The sequence below is a fragment of the Limulus polyphemus genome, unplaced genomic scaffold (assembly GCF_000517525.1).
Source record: "Limulus polyphemus unplaced genomic scaffold, Limulus_polyphemus-2.1.2 Scaffold180, whole genome shotgun sequence".
Classification (NCBI taxonomy): domain Eukaryota; kingdom Metazoa; phylum Arthropoda; class Merostomata; order Xiphosura; family Limulidae; genus Limulus; species Limulus polyphemus.
Genome location: NW_013665790.1, coordinates 846,368 through 862,662, shown reverse-complemented (window position 1 = coordinate 862,662; position 16,295 = coordinate 846,368). Strand labels below are relative to the sequence as shown.

General features: G+C 30.6%; 1 protein-coding gene across 2 annotated transcripts in view; it reads left to right on the top strand.

The window, feature by feature from the left end:
• Nucleotides 1-16,295, top strand: part of LOC106478107 (calcium-binding mitochondrial carrier protein Aralar1-like) — a 93,893-nt gene that overhangs the window by 36,700 nt on the left and 40,898 nt on the right. For both annotated transcript variants that reach the window (XM_022381636.1, XM_022381635.1), the window contains one exon: nucleotides 917-992. In XM_022381636.1, the coding sequence (XP_022237344.1) occupies nucleotides 917-992 (76 nt within the window). The remainder of the gene's footprint in view (nucleotides 1-916; nucleotides 993-16,295) is intronic.

Here is a 16,295-nt window from a genome sequence, read left to right as displayed (position 1 = left end):
TCTTCTTGTTTGGTTGTGTTTATATATATATATATATATATATATATATATATTATTTAGGCCGTCATACCCTCTTACCCACTTTTCTTTGATGTCACAGCTTGTGGTCTGAACAATTACTGATGAAGCACGGCTTTGAAATAGCTACAAGCATCCTTTAAAAGCGACTGAACAGAGAATAATATAAACTATTTATCTCAATGTAGAGTAAATAGTAGTGTGAGCAGTTAATTTTTAGGTTTGTGGAAAAATGACCACCTGGAGCTCCTGTAGGAATGACTCAAAATAATCTAGTAAGAAAAAGTAACTACCTAGGAGCTCCTATCAGGATGAACAAAGGATCTAACAAGGAAAATGTAACTATCTGAAAGTCCCTTTCGGGATGAAAAAAGGGGATCTAATAGGAAGTTTAGAAGACTTGGGAATAACACTGATCTGAGAGTTTTCTTAGTTTCTTTAGACATTCTTTTTCATTCCTGGAGATTTTTCACGTCAAATTATATCTGTTTGAAATCTATGGAAATTTTCTTGTATGACAGACATCATGTGAGCTTAGTTAGGCTGAGCAAGTACTATAGTCAATACAGCTGGACGACTGATGTTATTTGATAATCAGTTAATCAAAGACCCCATTAGCCAATTACATCCACTTACTTGTTAAGTATAGTGCTCATCAAACCATGGTATGTAGAAGTAAAATGTTGGCAGGAGGAGCTGCCAGTCAGTTGTCTGTCCTCTAGTTAGCCATTCAAAAAGAAAAAAAAATGGTGGTGGTAAGTGCTGCTAGACATTTGCCTTCACTATAATCAACAGTTTAAAATTAGTGATAATGGCAGATATGCTTATTAATGTTGTGTCAAAAAAATGTACATTTTCCTACACTCCGAATTAATATTTATTTATTTCATGTTTTCAGAGCCCAGCAGATAGAGGAATTGCTATCCAGATACTTGAAAGCTTGTACAGATTTTTCTTAGGCTCAATTGCAGGAGGTATGTTTAATGCAAGCTCTATTGTTATTTTAAAATTTTAATAATACAATAGCAATTTATATATATATGTGTATATATTTATATAAAGGTGAAACAAATAATAGCATAAATGCAAATGTTTTTTCAGTTGTTCAAGTATACAGCTGTGCTTCAAAATAAAATATAGGTTTCTAGTATATGATCATAAATCTCATTAAGTTAACATATGTTTTCCATATATTGTATAAACTTTGTTATTTAAAGGAAAGTTATTATAAATTGTAATGAAGATATGATGCTACTTTATTCCAAAAGAATTGTGTACAGTGAGCTGTTCCGTACATGTAATGCTGCTGTAATGTATTCTGAGACTGTTCTTTTCAAGTACAAATGGCTTTATTGTGTAGACTCTGCTCTTCTTTAAGAGCATAAGCTAACTCTGTCTGTGGTGATGTATCATTTAGCAGGTTGCATTTGTAAACAGGATGACTATCTACTTCAATATTCAGTAGTAACAGAACTCTTCAGATTTATTTATTTATTTTGCTTTGTCCAAAATATTTAAGTCTCTGAAAATATAGTACATTAAAAATTGAGAGAACCCTACAGATACCAATTTGATTTTAATTATGACTATTCTGTACTGTAAGTGAATACAATTTTCTTCCACTTTGTATAATTGTTTATACTTGGTTAAAAATGTGTGTTTGTGGAGTTATTAGTCAGTTAAATTAGACCATAGATTACAATGGTATTGCTTTTTTTCATGATGTTAAGCTGAAATTTAATACAGCTAAACATTAGTTAAAAAAATTCAGTAGCATTGTAATTTGCTAAACTTTCTTTTTGTCGTTCAAAATCTGATAAAGTTTGAGAATACACAATAATATTTTCATATGAGTTAAATTATAGTTAAAAGCACTTTAATTTTTATTTTAAGCTTGAGCAAACTTAGATTGTTTAAATATAAGAAAGTTGAACACTTTCGGTGGCACAGGATCAGTGTAGCTAATGTTTTAATATTTCTTAAAACAAATGTATTAAATGTATCTAATGCAACCACTAAACATTTTTATTGTAATAACTTTTTCTTTGCAATATCATTAGTGACATGAAATTGTTTTTTTCTACAACTGGAAACATTTATGAAGTATTAAACTGAAACAAGAACTAAAGTAGTCACTCATCAAGAAAATGAATTAGTTATTTTTTATGTATGAACTAGATTTTTAAATATTATGTGAGAGTAACAAATGTACAATTTGGTAAGTTGACATTCTGTTATAAATATAGGCTGGTGTTAAAAAGTAATAAATTTATAAAGTGACAGATTAAAACCTAATGTGTTATTCGTCACATGCATAATCAAGTACCACACATTAATGGAGTAGTTGGTAAATATTATCTTTGATGGAGAGAAACTTTGTATACATACAATGAGTAAAAATGATGAGGTGTCTGTTGTCATAAGTACATATAATCCATTATTTTTTTATAGCCTTTCTGTGTTTTGGCTTAAAACAAATACCTTTCTCCTATATTATCTTTATGGTTCATGTACTTATTCATTTGGCAATGCTTTGTATAACATGAAATTAAGTATCACACTATTAGAAATTATTACCTCTCAGTACAAAATCTACAAAAGGTTGAGTACATTATATTAAAATGATTTTGGAACTTAACCACATCAGTACACTCCATGTTGCTACGCACGTCTGGTCAAGCTCCCTGACAATAATCCTACAGCATACTTTCCATTGAAAAATGTTCCATCTTAAAGCTGTCATGTTCATGTTTCACCACTCCTCCCTGCAGGTTTTCCATTATCTATTTAGCTGATAAGGACAATGGTTTCCCATTATCTGTTTCAACAGTCCAATCACACAAAAATCCATAGGAAACCTTAGCAGTATCTCTTTGCATGGAATACTATGAATATCAATTTCATTCTCCAACTGCTTGGGTATGGAATGGTTAAATGTGAGATTTGACTGGAAGCTTTATCTTAGTGAACCCATGCCATATTAGCCTCATTTTTGTACAGAGCACTTATTACTGTGTGTGATACAAAAGGCCCAGAACATTGGTCTCATAGTAAATATATTTCACCCTGACATTTGTATCTACTCTTCTTATCTTTGAGTTGCCCTAGATACAAAATCCAGTGATGATCATGAATCTCTTTAAAATGATTTTTCAACATGCTGTGTAATATTTTTGGAAATTTTCTTTCATTAAAAGGTAGAAAATAGCTTAAGACTTATTACGTTATCTAGATACACACATATACTTCATTCAGTGTCATCATATCTTCATCATCATTTCCCCTTGCTAGTTACTGTTATCTGGTTCACATGGACAGCCTTTGCCACTGAACCATCAATAGATGTCTTATTTTGCTTTCTACAGCTCGGTTTACAACTTATTACAAGTCTCTTTCTGTATTGGTTCCCCAAGGTAATCCATAGTCCTTTGTTTTCTGATTCCATTAAGTGCAAGGGATATGCCTCTCTTGGAAATTCTAAGTCTCTGATCTGAACACATTTTTGTGATATGAGCGTATGGATATTATGTATCAAAAATGACTGTTATGTATTCCAAGATGAAATCAATTTTGGTGTCTTTACAGTGTCCAGTGTGAATGAAATACCAAACAATGTCAGAATGTAGTTCTGATATGTGCCATATCACAGTGACTTTAGATATTGTTTGTGGTTGTCACATGACTTGCCTATTTGTATATTTAAAATTGTTTTAATATAACATACTCAACCCTCTGTATAATTCTTCTCAAGGCCTGTTATCCTAGTTAGAACATTAAGCAGTTTTAAGCTTATATTCCAGAACTATGGGCATGAAGTCAGAAGGTGCTGCCAGAACCTGAAGAAAGCATATGTTGGCTTGTCAAAAGATAAACGTTCACTTTAGGCCCTAATGAAGGATGAAAATGGTAACTTCAACCTAAGGTAAATTCCTAATGAAAGGTTAAACCATGTTGTCCCAGTGAATAAATAATGATTAGGAGTTTGTGCAACAGAGAATTTACAAATTTGATTTGATATTGATTATGAAACTGTTTCGATTCACAGTTTCAATTTGAAATGATCTTGGTCAAAACCTCAATTTTGAGTCTGACAATTTTGAAAGTCATATGAAGGCCTCGATTTTGTATTTGAAACAACTTCGAGTTGAAATTTCATGTATTTGAACACTGGCCAGAGTTGATTAACACTGCTTCAATTTAAATCTGCCCAATATAAAAAAAAAATGAAAAAAATATTGAATACCCTGTTGTGCATTTTAAAAATTTCTTGCACTTTCCTCAAAACTGAGGGATATTTTTTATGCTCTTTTACCTTTTCATGAGTTTTATTGCACATCATATCTGTATGTCTTTAACTTGTATACTTGCAATGGTATATTTCTTTACTACTTTCTACTATTTGTTACAAATTAGAACAGATTATATTTATTAACTCAATCACACCCAAATGGGTGCATCCCACCTTTAGGGCAAAAATGCACCATTTAATTCAACAAATCATAAAAGATAGAATTGTTGTTATTATTTCACACACCAAAAAAAGATTTAGAGTTGAAGTTTATTAAGTAAAAGAAAAAGTACCTATTTAGTTTTATATACATAAATGATGTAAAAATAGCAATTTTGGGTTGATTTCAGCATGCTAATGATTTCAGCACTAATGAAATCATTAGTGTTTGTGAATTTCCAGAAATTTTTTCTCAGCATTATATGTCATCATAGCCTCTTAGGAGGAAAGTCAAAATAGTTTTGAACAAAATAGCACTAATTTAAATTTCATAACTTCAATAAAATTGTGGTTTTATAGATTTTAGCTAAGCATTGTTTTTAAACCTTAGTTATCAAAGTGTGATATAATTTCCTAAATCTTGGCTTTGAGAGGTCATAGGTTAATTATCTAAACAAGTAATTTTCTTTTCATTTGTATAAACTAATATAACGTTCATATTAGTGGATATTTGTGTAGAGATCAGAACAAAATGATAATAATTTAGCTTGATGATATGTTGCTTGAAGATTAAATTTTTGTGAACAATTTCTACTACAATTACAGTTGTGAATTTTTTTTTTAAAGATTGTGAAAACCATTATTATTTTTGCTTCATTTGAATTACAGTATTCCAGTATGATAGGAAAATAAATGTTTTTAATAGAACAAGATGAGGTAGGTTTAGTTAAGTCATTTTGCCATCAACTGTATCCAGTTTCATTTTGCTGCTTATATATATATATAGGTAAAATAGGTTAGGTAAAATACATATTTTTGTCATATGCCAGTGATTGTGAGCATAGTGGATCACTTGCTATGCAGATTTTTTTGAATAAAAAATAGATAAGAATATACAATTTCATAAAATAAATCTGTATTTTACAAGAATGTTGGAAGACATAAAAATCAGTTAGTAAAATCTACAACGAAGGTTAGCATATTTAATTTGAAATTTTTTTTGAATTTTCAAAGCTGCAAGTTCATAAAAATATCAGACACGAAAGTAAAATATTTTATTTGCAGAAGCTAAAAAAAATCTCTAGAAAGATATTTTTGAGGTTTTAAACTTTCATCTGGGTGTGATAGAGTTTAAATTTACTAGAATATATGAAATTAATCTTGCCATCCTTTCTTAAAAGCTGAAGAATGTTTTGAATTGAGTAGTTTAGTATCGTTGCAAGTGTAAGTTAGTTACATACATGTGTGTTTTTCACTAATCCTGTATATCTTTAGGTAGGTAAAGTTGCTTACCAGTGAATTAATGTGCCACATTATGGGAAGCGTGTTTTTCAAGACTTGGTTTCGACAAGGAGGACATTAATGTACTCTAAATTGATTTGTGGTGTTGAAAAGGGAATAACCTTAAGGTCTTTTGCATACTTTGATACAAAAAAAAAGATGAAACTGAGCTCTCCTTGATAAAACAGCACAAGCTGAGGGTCCACATATTTAGAAAAAGCAAAATTTATTTTGGCAAGTTCCATCCAATTTTGAGAAGCAGTTTATACAATAGTAAAGTGTAATGCTGTGCTGTAACCAGAATATACCATTACAATCAGTGAAAAAACCACAGTAGATACCATTACAAATCGTTTCCTTGGCCTCTACATTCCAGACTTATAACTAACCAAATTATTCATCTCCAAACAAACCAGGCAACATAAGTCAGAGAAGCAGAAACTCTTTAAGCATTGCATATTTCAAGTTAGGACATTTTTCATTCAATGTTGTTGGTTAGCTTTTTTCTAGGATCTTCAAATGCCCTGTCATCAACAGTTTTGGAATGAGATTAAGAAAACTGTCATATATCATCTCAGATTGCATAGGTCCCCATTAGTGGATGATATAAAGAAAAGTAATTAAGGACACTGCATATTGTATGATGAAATCACCACTGGTCAAAATGTGAAATAATTGATTTGTTTATTAGATATTAGTCAGAAACACAAAATCATATTACCAGGATAAATCTTGTGGTCTTCCATTTTAGTCATGACAAAGGAAAGGAAGCATCATATAAAAATCTTGCATTTCCTAAAGGAAAAAAAATAGCATTCTTCTGAAGTATTTTGTAAGTGTATCGTGTGAGGCCCAAATATTTGCAGATCCACTTGGAATTAGATCAGTGTTTGTTGCCCTGAAGAAAGATGACTGTGAAAGTATTCTCCCTTTCATTCCCAACAATTTTCATGTCATACATAATGCATCCATAGTTGGTCCAAATACTTATGAAACATAATATGAAGACCTTTCTTATAAGCTCCCTACATTTTTCAAGAAGATGCCTTGCAAACTAAAGTATTTCCAAAAGATTCAACTGGAATTTGACCAAAATAAAACTCTTCTTGAGACTTGCAAAGAACAGATGGCTGAACCTTGTACCAGCTCTGGAACATATTTTTAAGAAATGGGATACCACAAAGAAACATCTCTTAACATTTATCTCAGAAAAGGACAGAACAGAGCAACTTCTCTCCTAAAATGAAAGGTACAGGAATGTAGCCAAATGTATGCCTCTATCAGTGTTCTGCCAGCACTCTTCTGTTGTTCCCATGAGAATAGAAGTAAGGATTGCCATGTGAAAACATAAGTGAGTAAGAGATCCAAACATTATTAATTGCCAGAACTTCTTTACATAGGTAAGTTTCTCATTTTGTTATATTTTCTAAATATTTTCCTTACCTGCCTTATTTTTGGACAATTGTTTATATTATCCATAGACTAGATTCCCCTATATTTAACTCTTATGTTTTGCCTATAATCTGTTGGGAGGCCTGTGTGTATATTCAACTGCCAAAGACTAAAACAGAGCAATTAATAAATGGTATCCTTGTGCAGAAAGAAACTTTGTATGCAAGTAATTAGTATAACAATGGAAATGTAAAAAGTTTGATGGGACATTTAATCAGACTAGAAGAAAATGCTACTGCTGATACATTTTATCCTCTAATAAAACATTGTCTTATGAAACATGTATGAATAAAAATGTGTGAAAGGCTGTTGACTGTAATTTATCCCAGCATAACAATTGTTAACATAATAGACTTACATTTAATTTACAATTATGGAAGTAAATTAGTATGAATTCATTTTCAGTATGTATGGTATTTTTTAGGAGATTTGAAAATAAATTAATGTTTATGTTATCATCATTCGTAGTCTGATAATTTTTGTTACTTAACCTTACTCCTTCCTGTTTGTCAGTCTATTCATATCGTATATTTACTGAATGGTATTTTAATAAGTTTTAATTTGCACTATTTTTCAGTGCAGTTAAATTTCAAATGCATTATAAAAAAAACTACACAAGTAATGTTTGGTGATACAACTTGTTTGAATTATATCTAGAAAGATGCAGATATTTTGTGAATAGTAGCTATATCTGCACACTAGTCATTATGTGTTCTATTATACTTTTTTGATGTAAAGGAAACTAATCAATTTTACAGCAAGATAAATATGACATTTTGTTGGATTATAAATAATTTCTGTGTGTGGCTTTGTTCTACAGTCTCATCTTGTGTAGATGTACATTATAGATAGTTGTCGTAATGAATTGTACGTTGGCTTGTGTGCTGATCATTATTTCAATAAGAAATAATTTTTGCAATATTCATTTATTTACTATAGATATATATGTAAAATTGCAAATTATCTATTTAGCTAATCAGCTATTAAGGGAAGCATATTGGTAAACATATAATTATTTAAGACTTATATGGCTGATTAGAGTGCTTTAATATTGTGGTACAAATAAACATTTAAGCTAAAGCCTTATTTTCCCACATAAAATCTTGATGCACTGAAATACTTAGTCAACTAATTTAATATTGACTGGTACTGAAATTGTGTATTTCACATATTTCTGCTGGTAAATATGACATAATAAAAGGTTAAAATTAGTTTTAGGAGTTAACTTTCTTGTGGGATGGAATTGACACGATTTATTTAGGTCAAGAAGTAAAACCCTCACGATACAAGCTCTTCTTCTTTTGATATAATTCAATTTTTGTTAGCAGTGATCACATGGTCAGGCAAAATGGCTTTAAAATTTGCCTTCAGAGTTTTTATATTCCCCTGTGACAAAACTTGAGTCACCTTAATTTTTCAGTTTGGTCATTCACTCATAATGAAGATGAGAAAAGCCAATTAAATCACTGAGATGCTACATGTTTACCCATATCCTTGGTATGCATAAAATATGCAGAAACCAATTAACACACTTGATCCAATCTCTCCATTAAGAGCATGTCAAAATCAATTACATGCATTGGTTGTTATTGAAAGAGTGTCCAGTCAAAGAAAAAAAGTTGACTTTATATTGTATCGATAAACATAATTGGATTAATTATCATCAGTTGATTATGAGTATTAGTGATTGGGAAGGTTGTCGTGTTCTTTACGGCACATGGATTGCTGTATTTTTGATCGAGTTGTTTATCACAGGAGGTGATCATTAGTTACACAAGATATGTACCATAAAGCTATATAACTTTAAATTGCCATTAGGCATTAATTTATAGGTATAATTGCATTTTAACTCTGTGACTACCAGCACACACTTTAAATTATTTCCTGCATGTGTTACTGAGTTACATTCAAAATTTAATCCAAACACTTTATTATCAATGTAGTTTAATGAACTTAACATTATCAAGTACAATATTATTCCATTATTTTGAAAGAAACCTTTGAAAAAAATCAATTAAAACTTCAGTTCCTAATCACATGGTGTAAGTGCAGTTGAAATATCTTAGATTTGGTTGCTTACGTTTTTTTTTAGGTTTTTCTCGGTACCTCTATGACAGGCTAGATGAGCTTCTATAAGAACTAGGTTAAAGTCTAAACATTAGTTTAATTTTACAGAGATGTCACTCCTAGAATTAGTTTACTAGCTGCTCTTTTCTTGAAGCAGCCACACCCACATTCCAAAGTAATCTATTGCTAAGCAACAGTTTTTTCTAAGTTTGAATGGCATGCTTTATAACCAAGAGAAAGAGCAGACTTCTCGCTTAATTTCTCCAAGCTAGAAAGAACCATAGGCCATAAATTTCTTTTTGAAAAGACAAGCTAAACGCTACTTGTTCATTGTCGACATAGGTGTCCGTAGTGCTTGATATTTTTTTCTTGCTTTATTCATGTTAGATTTATAGACAGTTGAATAAAGTTAAGGTTTTACTTTTATATTTTAGTTAATTATGTATTATTTGTGTTTTAAGATTCATATTTGAAAGGTTTAATGATCTTTTGTTTACCTGTTCTTCGCTTTGCTCGTGAATACTTTATAAAAATAAGTATGTACAAGCCATTTTGCCTGTGGCTGATGTATCTCTGCCAATCATAATATTATAATGTCTGTGGGCACCAGTTGATGTTTCAACATAAATAATAAAAGCCAAAGAATTGTAAAGGAAAATAGAGTATAAAAAATAAACTATAAATGAAAAGGTAAAAATGTGAAATTATGCATATGACCCAAAGAAGATATTTTAAGACTGTACAATGAAGAGATAAAAGGTATGTATATTTAAATTTCTTAATTTTAAACTTGTCAATGCATTTTACATTGATGATAATAGCTATTTAGTGATAAAGTAGAGAAAATGGAAAATAAAATACAAACAATGCAAATTAAAGCTGTGAACTTTAAGATAATAAGTAGTATTTTTATACTCAAAATAAAAATCACCTAGCAGGTGAACTATTCAGAGCCTGAGTAGAAGTGGTTGAGAAAATTAAAATTAAATATTTTTCTGAAACTATATACTTTTAGGAAAGTTCTTGTTAAATTTCAAACAATTTCATCCACTAGTTTTATTCCTGGAACAAAATATAATGATAGAAAAGTTAGGTCATACGGATTGTATAAAACAGTAATCATAGTGTTAAGGGTGTGATGAGATCAAATTTAAATGTTATTGCCCATTATTCATTCACTCTAGGTCAGAACATCTCCAGAAAATTGGTTAGATGTAAAACCTTTGAAAAAATCTTAGTCAAATTCTGGCCAGAAATGATTAGGATGAGGAAAAATTAAAGAATGAAAAGTCAAAGTATTGTAGAGTTTGAATCAGGGATTTTAGCACTGCTCAATCTGTAGAGATGAAGGAAAAAAGTGCTGCATTGGCACGTGAGCACAGAAATCCTGCAAAGACTACAAATCACAACCAACATTCAAAATGCAACTTAAAAGAGTAGAAATAAAAAATAAAAATGGAAAATTCGGTGAATTTAAAAAATTGTTTTATATTATTTTTAGTGAAGATAGATTATTTTAATGATTCAAATTGACAAGGATAAAATTTAAATTAAAAAAATATAAAATAATCATTACTTAATGCTTTAAGTTGGGTATGTGTATATACATATACATGTGTGTATGACATACACATGTAATGGAAATAACAGTATTTTCTCTATTAAACCATTTTCATGTTGTGAATACTTTTGATAAAGAAATGAGAGGTATCCCTATTTTAAAAACTCTTTGTTGACAGCTGTAGGGAGGAATGGCATCTTCCTTTTTTGGCACTCTGGCTTGACCACTGGTCACAAAAATTCAAACACAGTATTCATTCATTTTATTCCGTATAAACTATATTTGGAACCATGGCAACTGAAGAAGTGTAGTGTTATTATTTTTATGCTTTCATTGTTTAAGGCAAATAACACTCTCCCATGACACCTTTAGACAAAAGCTTTAAAAAAATTTTTTGAATAGATATATATACACTAAGGATATTTGTAATTTTATCCTAATAGGTATATAAATATATATAAATGTATATAAATCTACATTTGTGTTTAGTTCAGAAATATGCTGTATATAAAATCTGTTTTATAATTAATAGTATACATTTAGTACATTATTAAGCATGTATTTCCATGTAATTAAGCCTTTAAGTATAGCTAGTTTTTTTCATTTTATCAGAACATTTTAGACCTTTGTTTCTTCAGCATACTGTTAGAAAATGAAATGTATTTCTAAAACATATGTAAACCAGCATTTTAGTAAAAGTAAATGCAGTTTCAGTTAGGTTCAGTCCTTTACAAGTAAAATCATTGCTTTCCATTATGTCATTAGTAAAGTAACTGAAAGTTTGTATTTCTCAATATCAAATGGAGACGTAGTGAGTTACTGAATTTTCATCCTAGTTAATGTTAATGTAACTATTTCCTGACCTCTGTTAATGACCTCTGGCTGTAGATGGCAGTACTGCATAGTTGAGGCATTGATCACTAGTGGTATAATTTGCCATGTAAGCAGTAGGTGGGTGAAGTGGACAAAGTACTGTTGTCCAGTGAATGGCCACCACTGAAGCCATAGACATGAAATACTACCAGTTAGCGTCTCTAACAAGAGAAGCATTAAAGGGTGGAAGAGCTTTCAAACTCCTCAATGAATTGTCCAAAGCCAATTGCAGACTGACCACTAATCTTCTTCACCAGGTATACTTTGAACTCCTTGATAAAATTCTATTGGTCAAAGAAAATTTCAGTATACAGTAGTATTACTTGTTTAAACTATCTATATTCTATACAAAATAAATAACATGATTGCCATAAATATTGGAAAATATTTGAACTTAATTCATGTTATTTGCCTCATAGGTTTGAATTTCAAAATATATGTATTATTAAGTTTGTTTCGATATGTGATTATACATCAGTAAACAGATTGAACATTACTTTAGTGTGACTTAAAAAATCTTGACAGTGCAAAACAATTTTCACAAAAGTGAAGTAAAGTTTTATACGGGTTACTAGTAATGTTTTTAAAGGCAAGTTACCAGCTTCTTTATGAGATTTTTATAGTGGTAATTAACTTTAATATCTTTGTAAATTGGTAATGCTAGTCTTTATTATCAAACGTGAAAAGGCTATGCAGATTCATTGTTTGTTGCATCTGATGAAAAGAAAGATTATATTTGTAATTAGTCACTAAAAGAAAAATTGAAATTAGTTATGGAATTATATTAATACAATACAACATCAATGTGAAGTCTAAAGCTGGATATAGCTTATTAAGAGGAAAAGTACACCTCAGTTTTTTTTCACATGTATAAACATAAGAAGATGTAAAAATACTTTTGTGTACATGTTCCATCTATATAAGATTAAAAAAAAATCAGAGAAAGAATATTAAAAATAGAAAGATCATCTGTGTTTTACCTGTCATTGTATTCAGATAATGAAAACCATTGTAAAAAAAGAAGTTGGAAAACAGTAACAAAATAATCTCATCAGTATCATGACTGTTTTGCAATACACATAAAAACAACCATTATAATTCTATAATTTTTTCTTGGTTGTAATACAACGAGATTACACAGCTAAATTTTAGTAAATTTATTGTTAGATTGTGCCTAACTGAAAGGCTTCATAATGCTTATGGTGGTTTATGTTACTATTACCTGACATGTTCTACCTTGATTAATAGTCCAAGAACCAGTAACCCCTGATATTTTATACACACACAAACAAATATTTACTTTGCAATGTCAAGTTTTATGATAAACACAAGTAATAGAACATGTTATGCCTTACTCCAATATAGAATTTACCGTGGGAGTTATCCAGTTTATCACTCTTGAAGTGTCAGAGACCACTGATCAAGTATGCATGTGTTTGTCCATAAGTATATGAGATGGAAAACTGCTGTAATTCTAAAATATATGGCTAAGCAAAATGCACGTGTATTTATTTTTACTTTTTTTTTTTTTTATTGTTGGCAGTACATGATTACAACACTTTAGTGATATAAGTGGTATGTATTTTAAAATTTGTTCTTTGCATGTTTGTTTCCGAAATGCAATATATGTAAATTCATTCTGGTGACGATCTGTTTAAATTTCAAAGTCACAAGCTACAAAATTACGTCTGAAGACAAAGGATAAAAACAAAAAACATAATAGTTATCAGACTCTTGAGGTTTTATGACTATTTTTCTATTAGGATTCAGTTAGCTATATTCACAACTTGATTGATGACCTGGCTTGTATATATAACCAAGGCTTCAAGCAGCATAACAGAAGAATAGTTCAGGTTAAGAGGCAATTTTATTTGTTTGGTGATTAGTTTTCTTTTATTCTTTATGTACTGTCATCATCTACAGAGACAGGAAGTCCTGACTGTTTTTTAAATTTCCATAAGAATACATTATATTTAAATTTTGTAGAGAAATATAAATGTTTTCAGGTGACTCCTAGTTTTTGCAAATTTGCTTCATCTAATGGAGAACAAATTAGTAAATACTTAAATTTGTTCTCAAAAGAGGATTCTTAATGTTGAGATGAAGTCAAAACACTTTACATTGAACTTTAGAGAAACAAAAATAATCAGGTAAAGATTTATCTAGACAGGTTAACTACCTTGATTACAGTTTATTATGAAAGGTTTAATAAAATGATGTAATATTGTATTAATAGAGAAAAATCTTGCTATTAAAAAAATAAACAATTATTCTTAATTGTTTTTATCATTTTAACTATACTTGTGAGAAGGATTTTGTCAAGTGGCTTATATTTTTCCATTCCTCATCCCAGTTTGGTCTGAAGGAAGTAGGTCTTAAAAACTTAAAAAGTAAGAAACTGCTCTCCTAAAATCTGAAAAGGTAATGATATTATTTTGGATAAAGATGGTTGCATGGTGAAAGGTAATGATATTGTTATTTTGGATAAAGATGATTGTATCGTGAAAGATAATGATATTGTTATTTTGGATAAAGATGATTGTATCGTGAAAGGTAATGATATTGTTATGTTGGATAAATATGGTTGTAGTGTGAAAGGTAATGATATTTAAATAAATTTTAAAACTGCACTCATGCTCTACTCGTATTAGAGAAAATAAGTTATTTATCTATTGTAGCCAATAAAAGAATGAAAGTTTAACAAAAAATCAAATGCATTGAACTGTAGCATTATGCTTGTTTTTATCTCATATTTGTCTCTGTAGTTATCTAGTGCAATCAGATGTTTCTAACACTAGTTTATTGACAGTAGTTTTTATATGTTTGTAATCAATATATAGTAAAGGATAGTACTGAAAAAATTCATTTACCTCTCTGCACACTAGCTATTCCTTGTGCATTTGCCTTGGAGATCTTGCATTCCACTATCCTTGAACTATCTCTCACCTAAGACGTGTTTTGATGTGAACTGCACTAGTGCGTGATGTTATCATCATGTGACAGTAAGAGGGTAACACATCCTCCTTATGCAGTAGATCCACATGAAAACTAGAAATTCTACTTAAAATTACAGTATTTGCCAGTGTATAAGATGACCGTACATATTTTGAGCAAATTAAGTGTATTTCTGTGAGGTTCAGTGTATAGAATGATCTCTATTGTCAAACAAGTCTAGGGTGTTACTTTTGTAAAGACATTCTTAGAAGTTATTTTTAAACTGTGCTAACCTGGACACTGGGATAATTAATACAACCACAAGTGTGCTTTTGTATGATCTTCAAATGCTACAGACAGCTCAATGCAGCATAATTTAAGTCACAAACATGTTATAAACAAAGTTTTCATCACAGTTGAACTCCCTTTCCATTACAAAAAATACTAAACCATAAGATATAGTGATAAACTATAAAAACGTGTTTACTAAATTAGTGTGTGTTACAGAAACTAACTTTCTTTGAGATAATAGCAGTATTTTAGTATGATGGATGAGATCAGTACATTTCAAATAAAAAATTTCTTGATTAATTTTAACTAGCATGTGAGATAAATAACTTTAGTTATGAAGATTCAAGACAATTGATGCAATTACAGCTATGTTATTTTAATGCAGTAAGGTGGCATGATGTCAATGCACTTACTCAGAAAAGCAAACAAAGGTAAAAGGAACAATGTAATTTTGGTAAAATGTGCTATTAACTGGAGAGTGTTTACTGGATCTCTGTCTTTGAACCTGTGTATAAGACAAGGGGTAAGTTCAAGCATTGTTTTAAGAGTAAAAAGTATCTTATACACTAACAAATATGATAATCAATTTTATGCTTCCTTTTCATAGTGTTAACTTTCTTTGGTTTCCTTTTAGTTTGTTTTAATTTTGATATAAAGCTACTTCACAACTAAATAACTAAAACAAATTTTTTTTATCTGGAAAATTACTCAACAATGAATTGTCAAGTGACAGTGACCAGTACTTCCTCCCAAGGTTTTAGTCTAGTAATTTTTCTGACACTGCTCTTACTATGTCTGTGACCACTGGAAGCTCATTGACTGTTGTACCTGCTTACATTGTTATGCTGTTGTTGGGACCTTCTGGGACATGATGCTATTCTCTTTACCATATGTCTTCCTCATTTTCACTTTTATGACCTCCATCTGGTTCCTTTACTTCAGGGTATTCCTAATACCTTGGAGGTTTGGACTGAGGCTGCCTGATACCAATACTCTCTTCCTTCCTTGGTTTCTTGTCTCTCTCATCCTTGTGAGTCCACTTCTGTGCCTCGACCTTGTGAACCCTTCATCTCTTTTTTTATTTCTCATTTTTTGTCCCTTTACCTCTTACCAAGTTCCCCCTCTCATCAGGATGACCACAGCATTGCACATTCGTCTGAAACCCCCCCCCCCCCTTTGTATCCAGTTGGCTCAAGTTCTGTAGGGGCACACCTGTTTGCAGACAGACTTCTTTTGTGGCTGAATGGTAGGTCATTCAAGGTCTTACACATGAGACCATGGTATCCGATTTTTTTGGACATGAGAACCATCAGGAGGATGGGCTTTTTTTCTTGTCTTTTTTTAGTACAAAAGACTGGGGACTGGCATCCA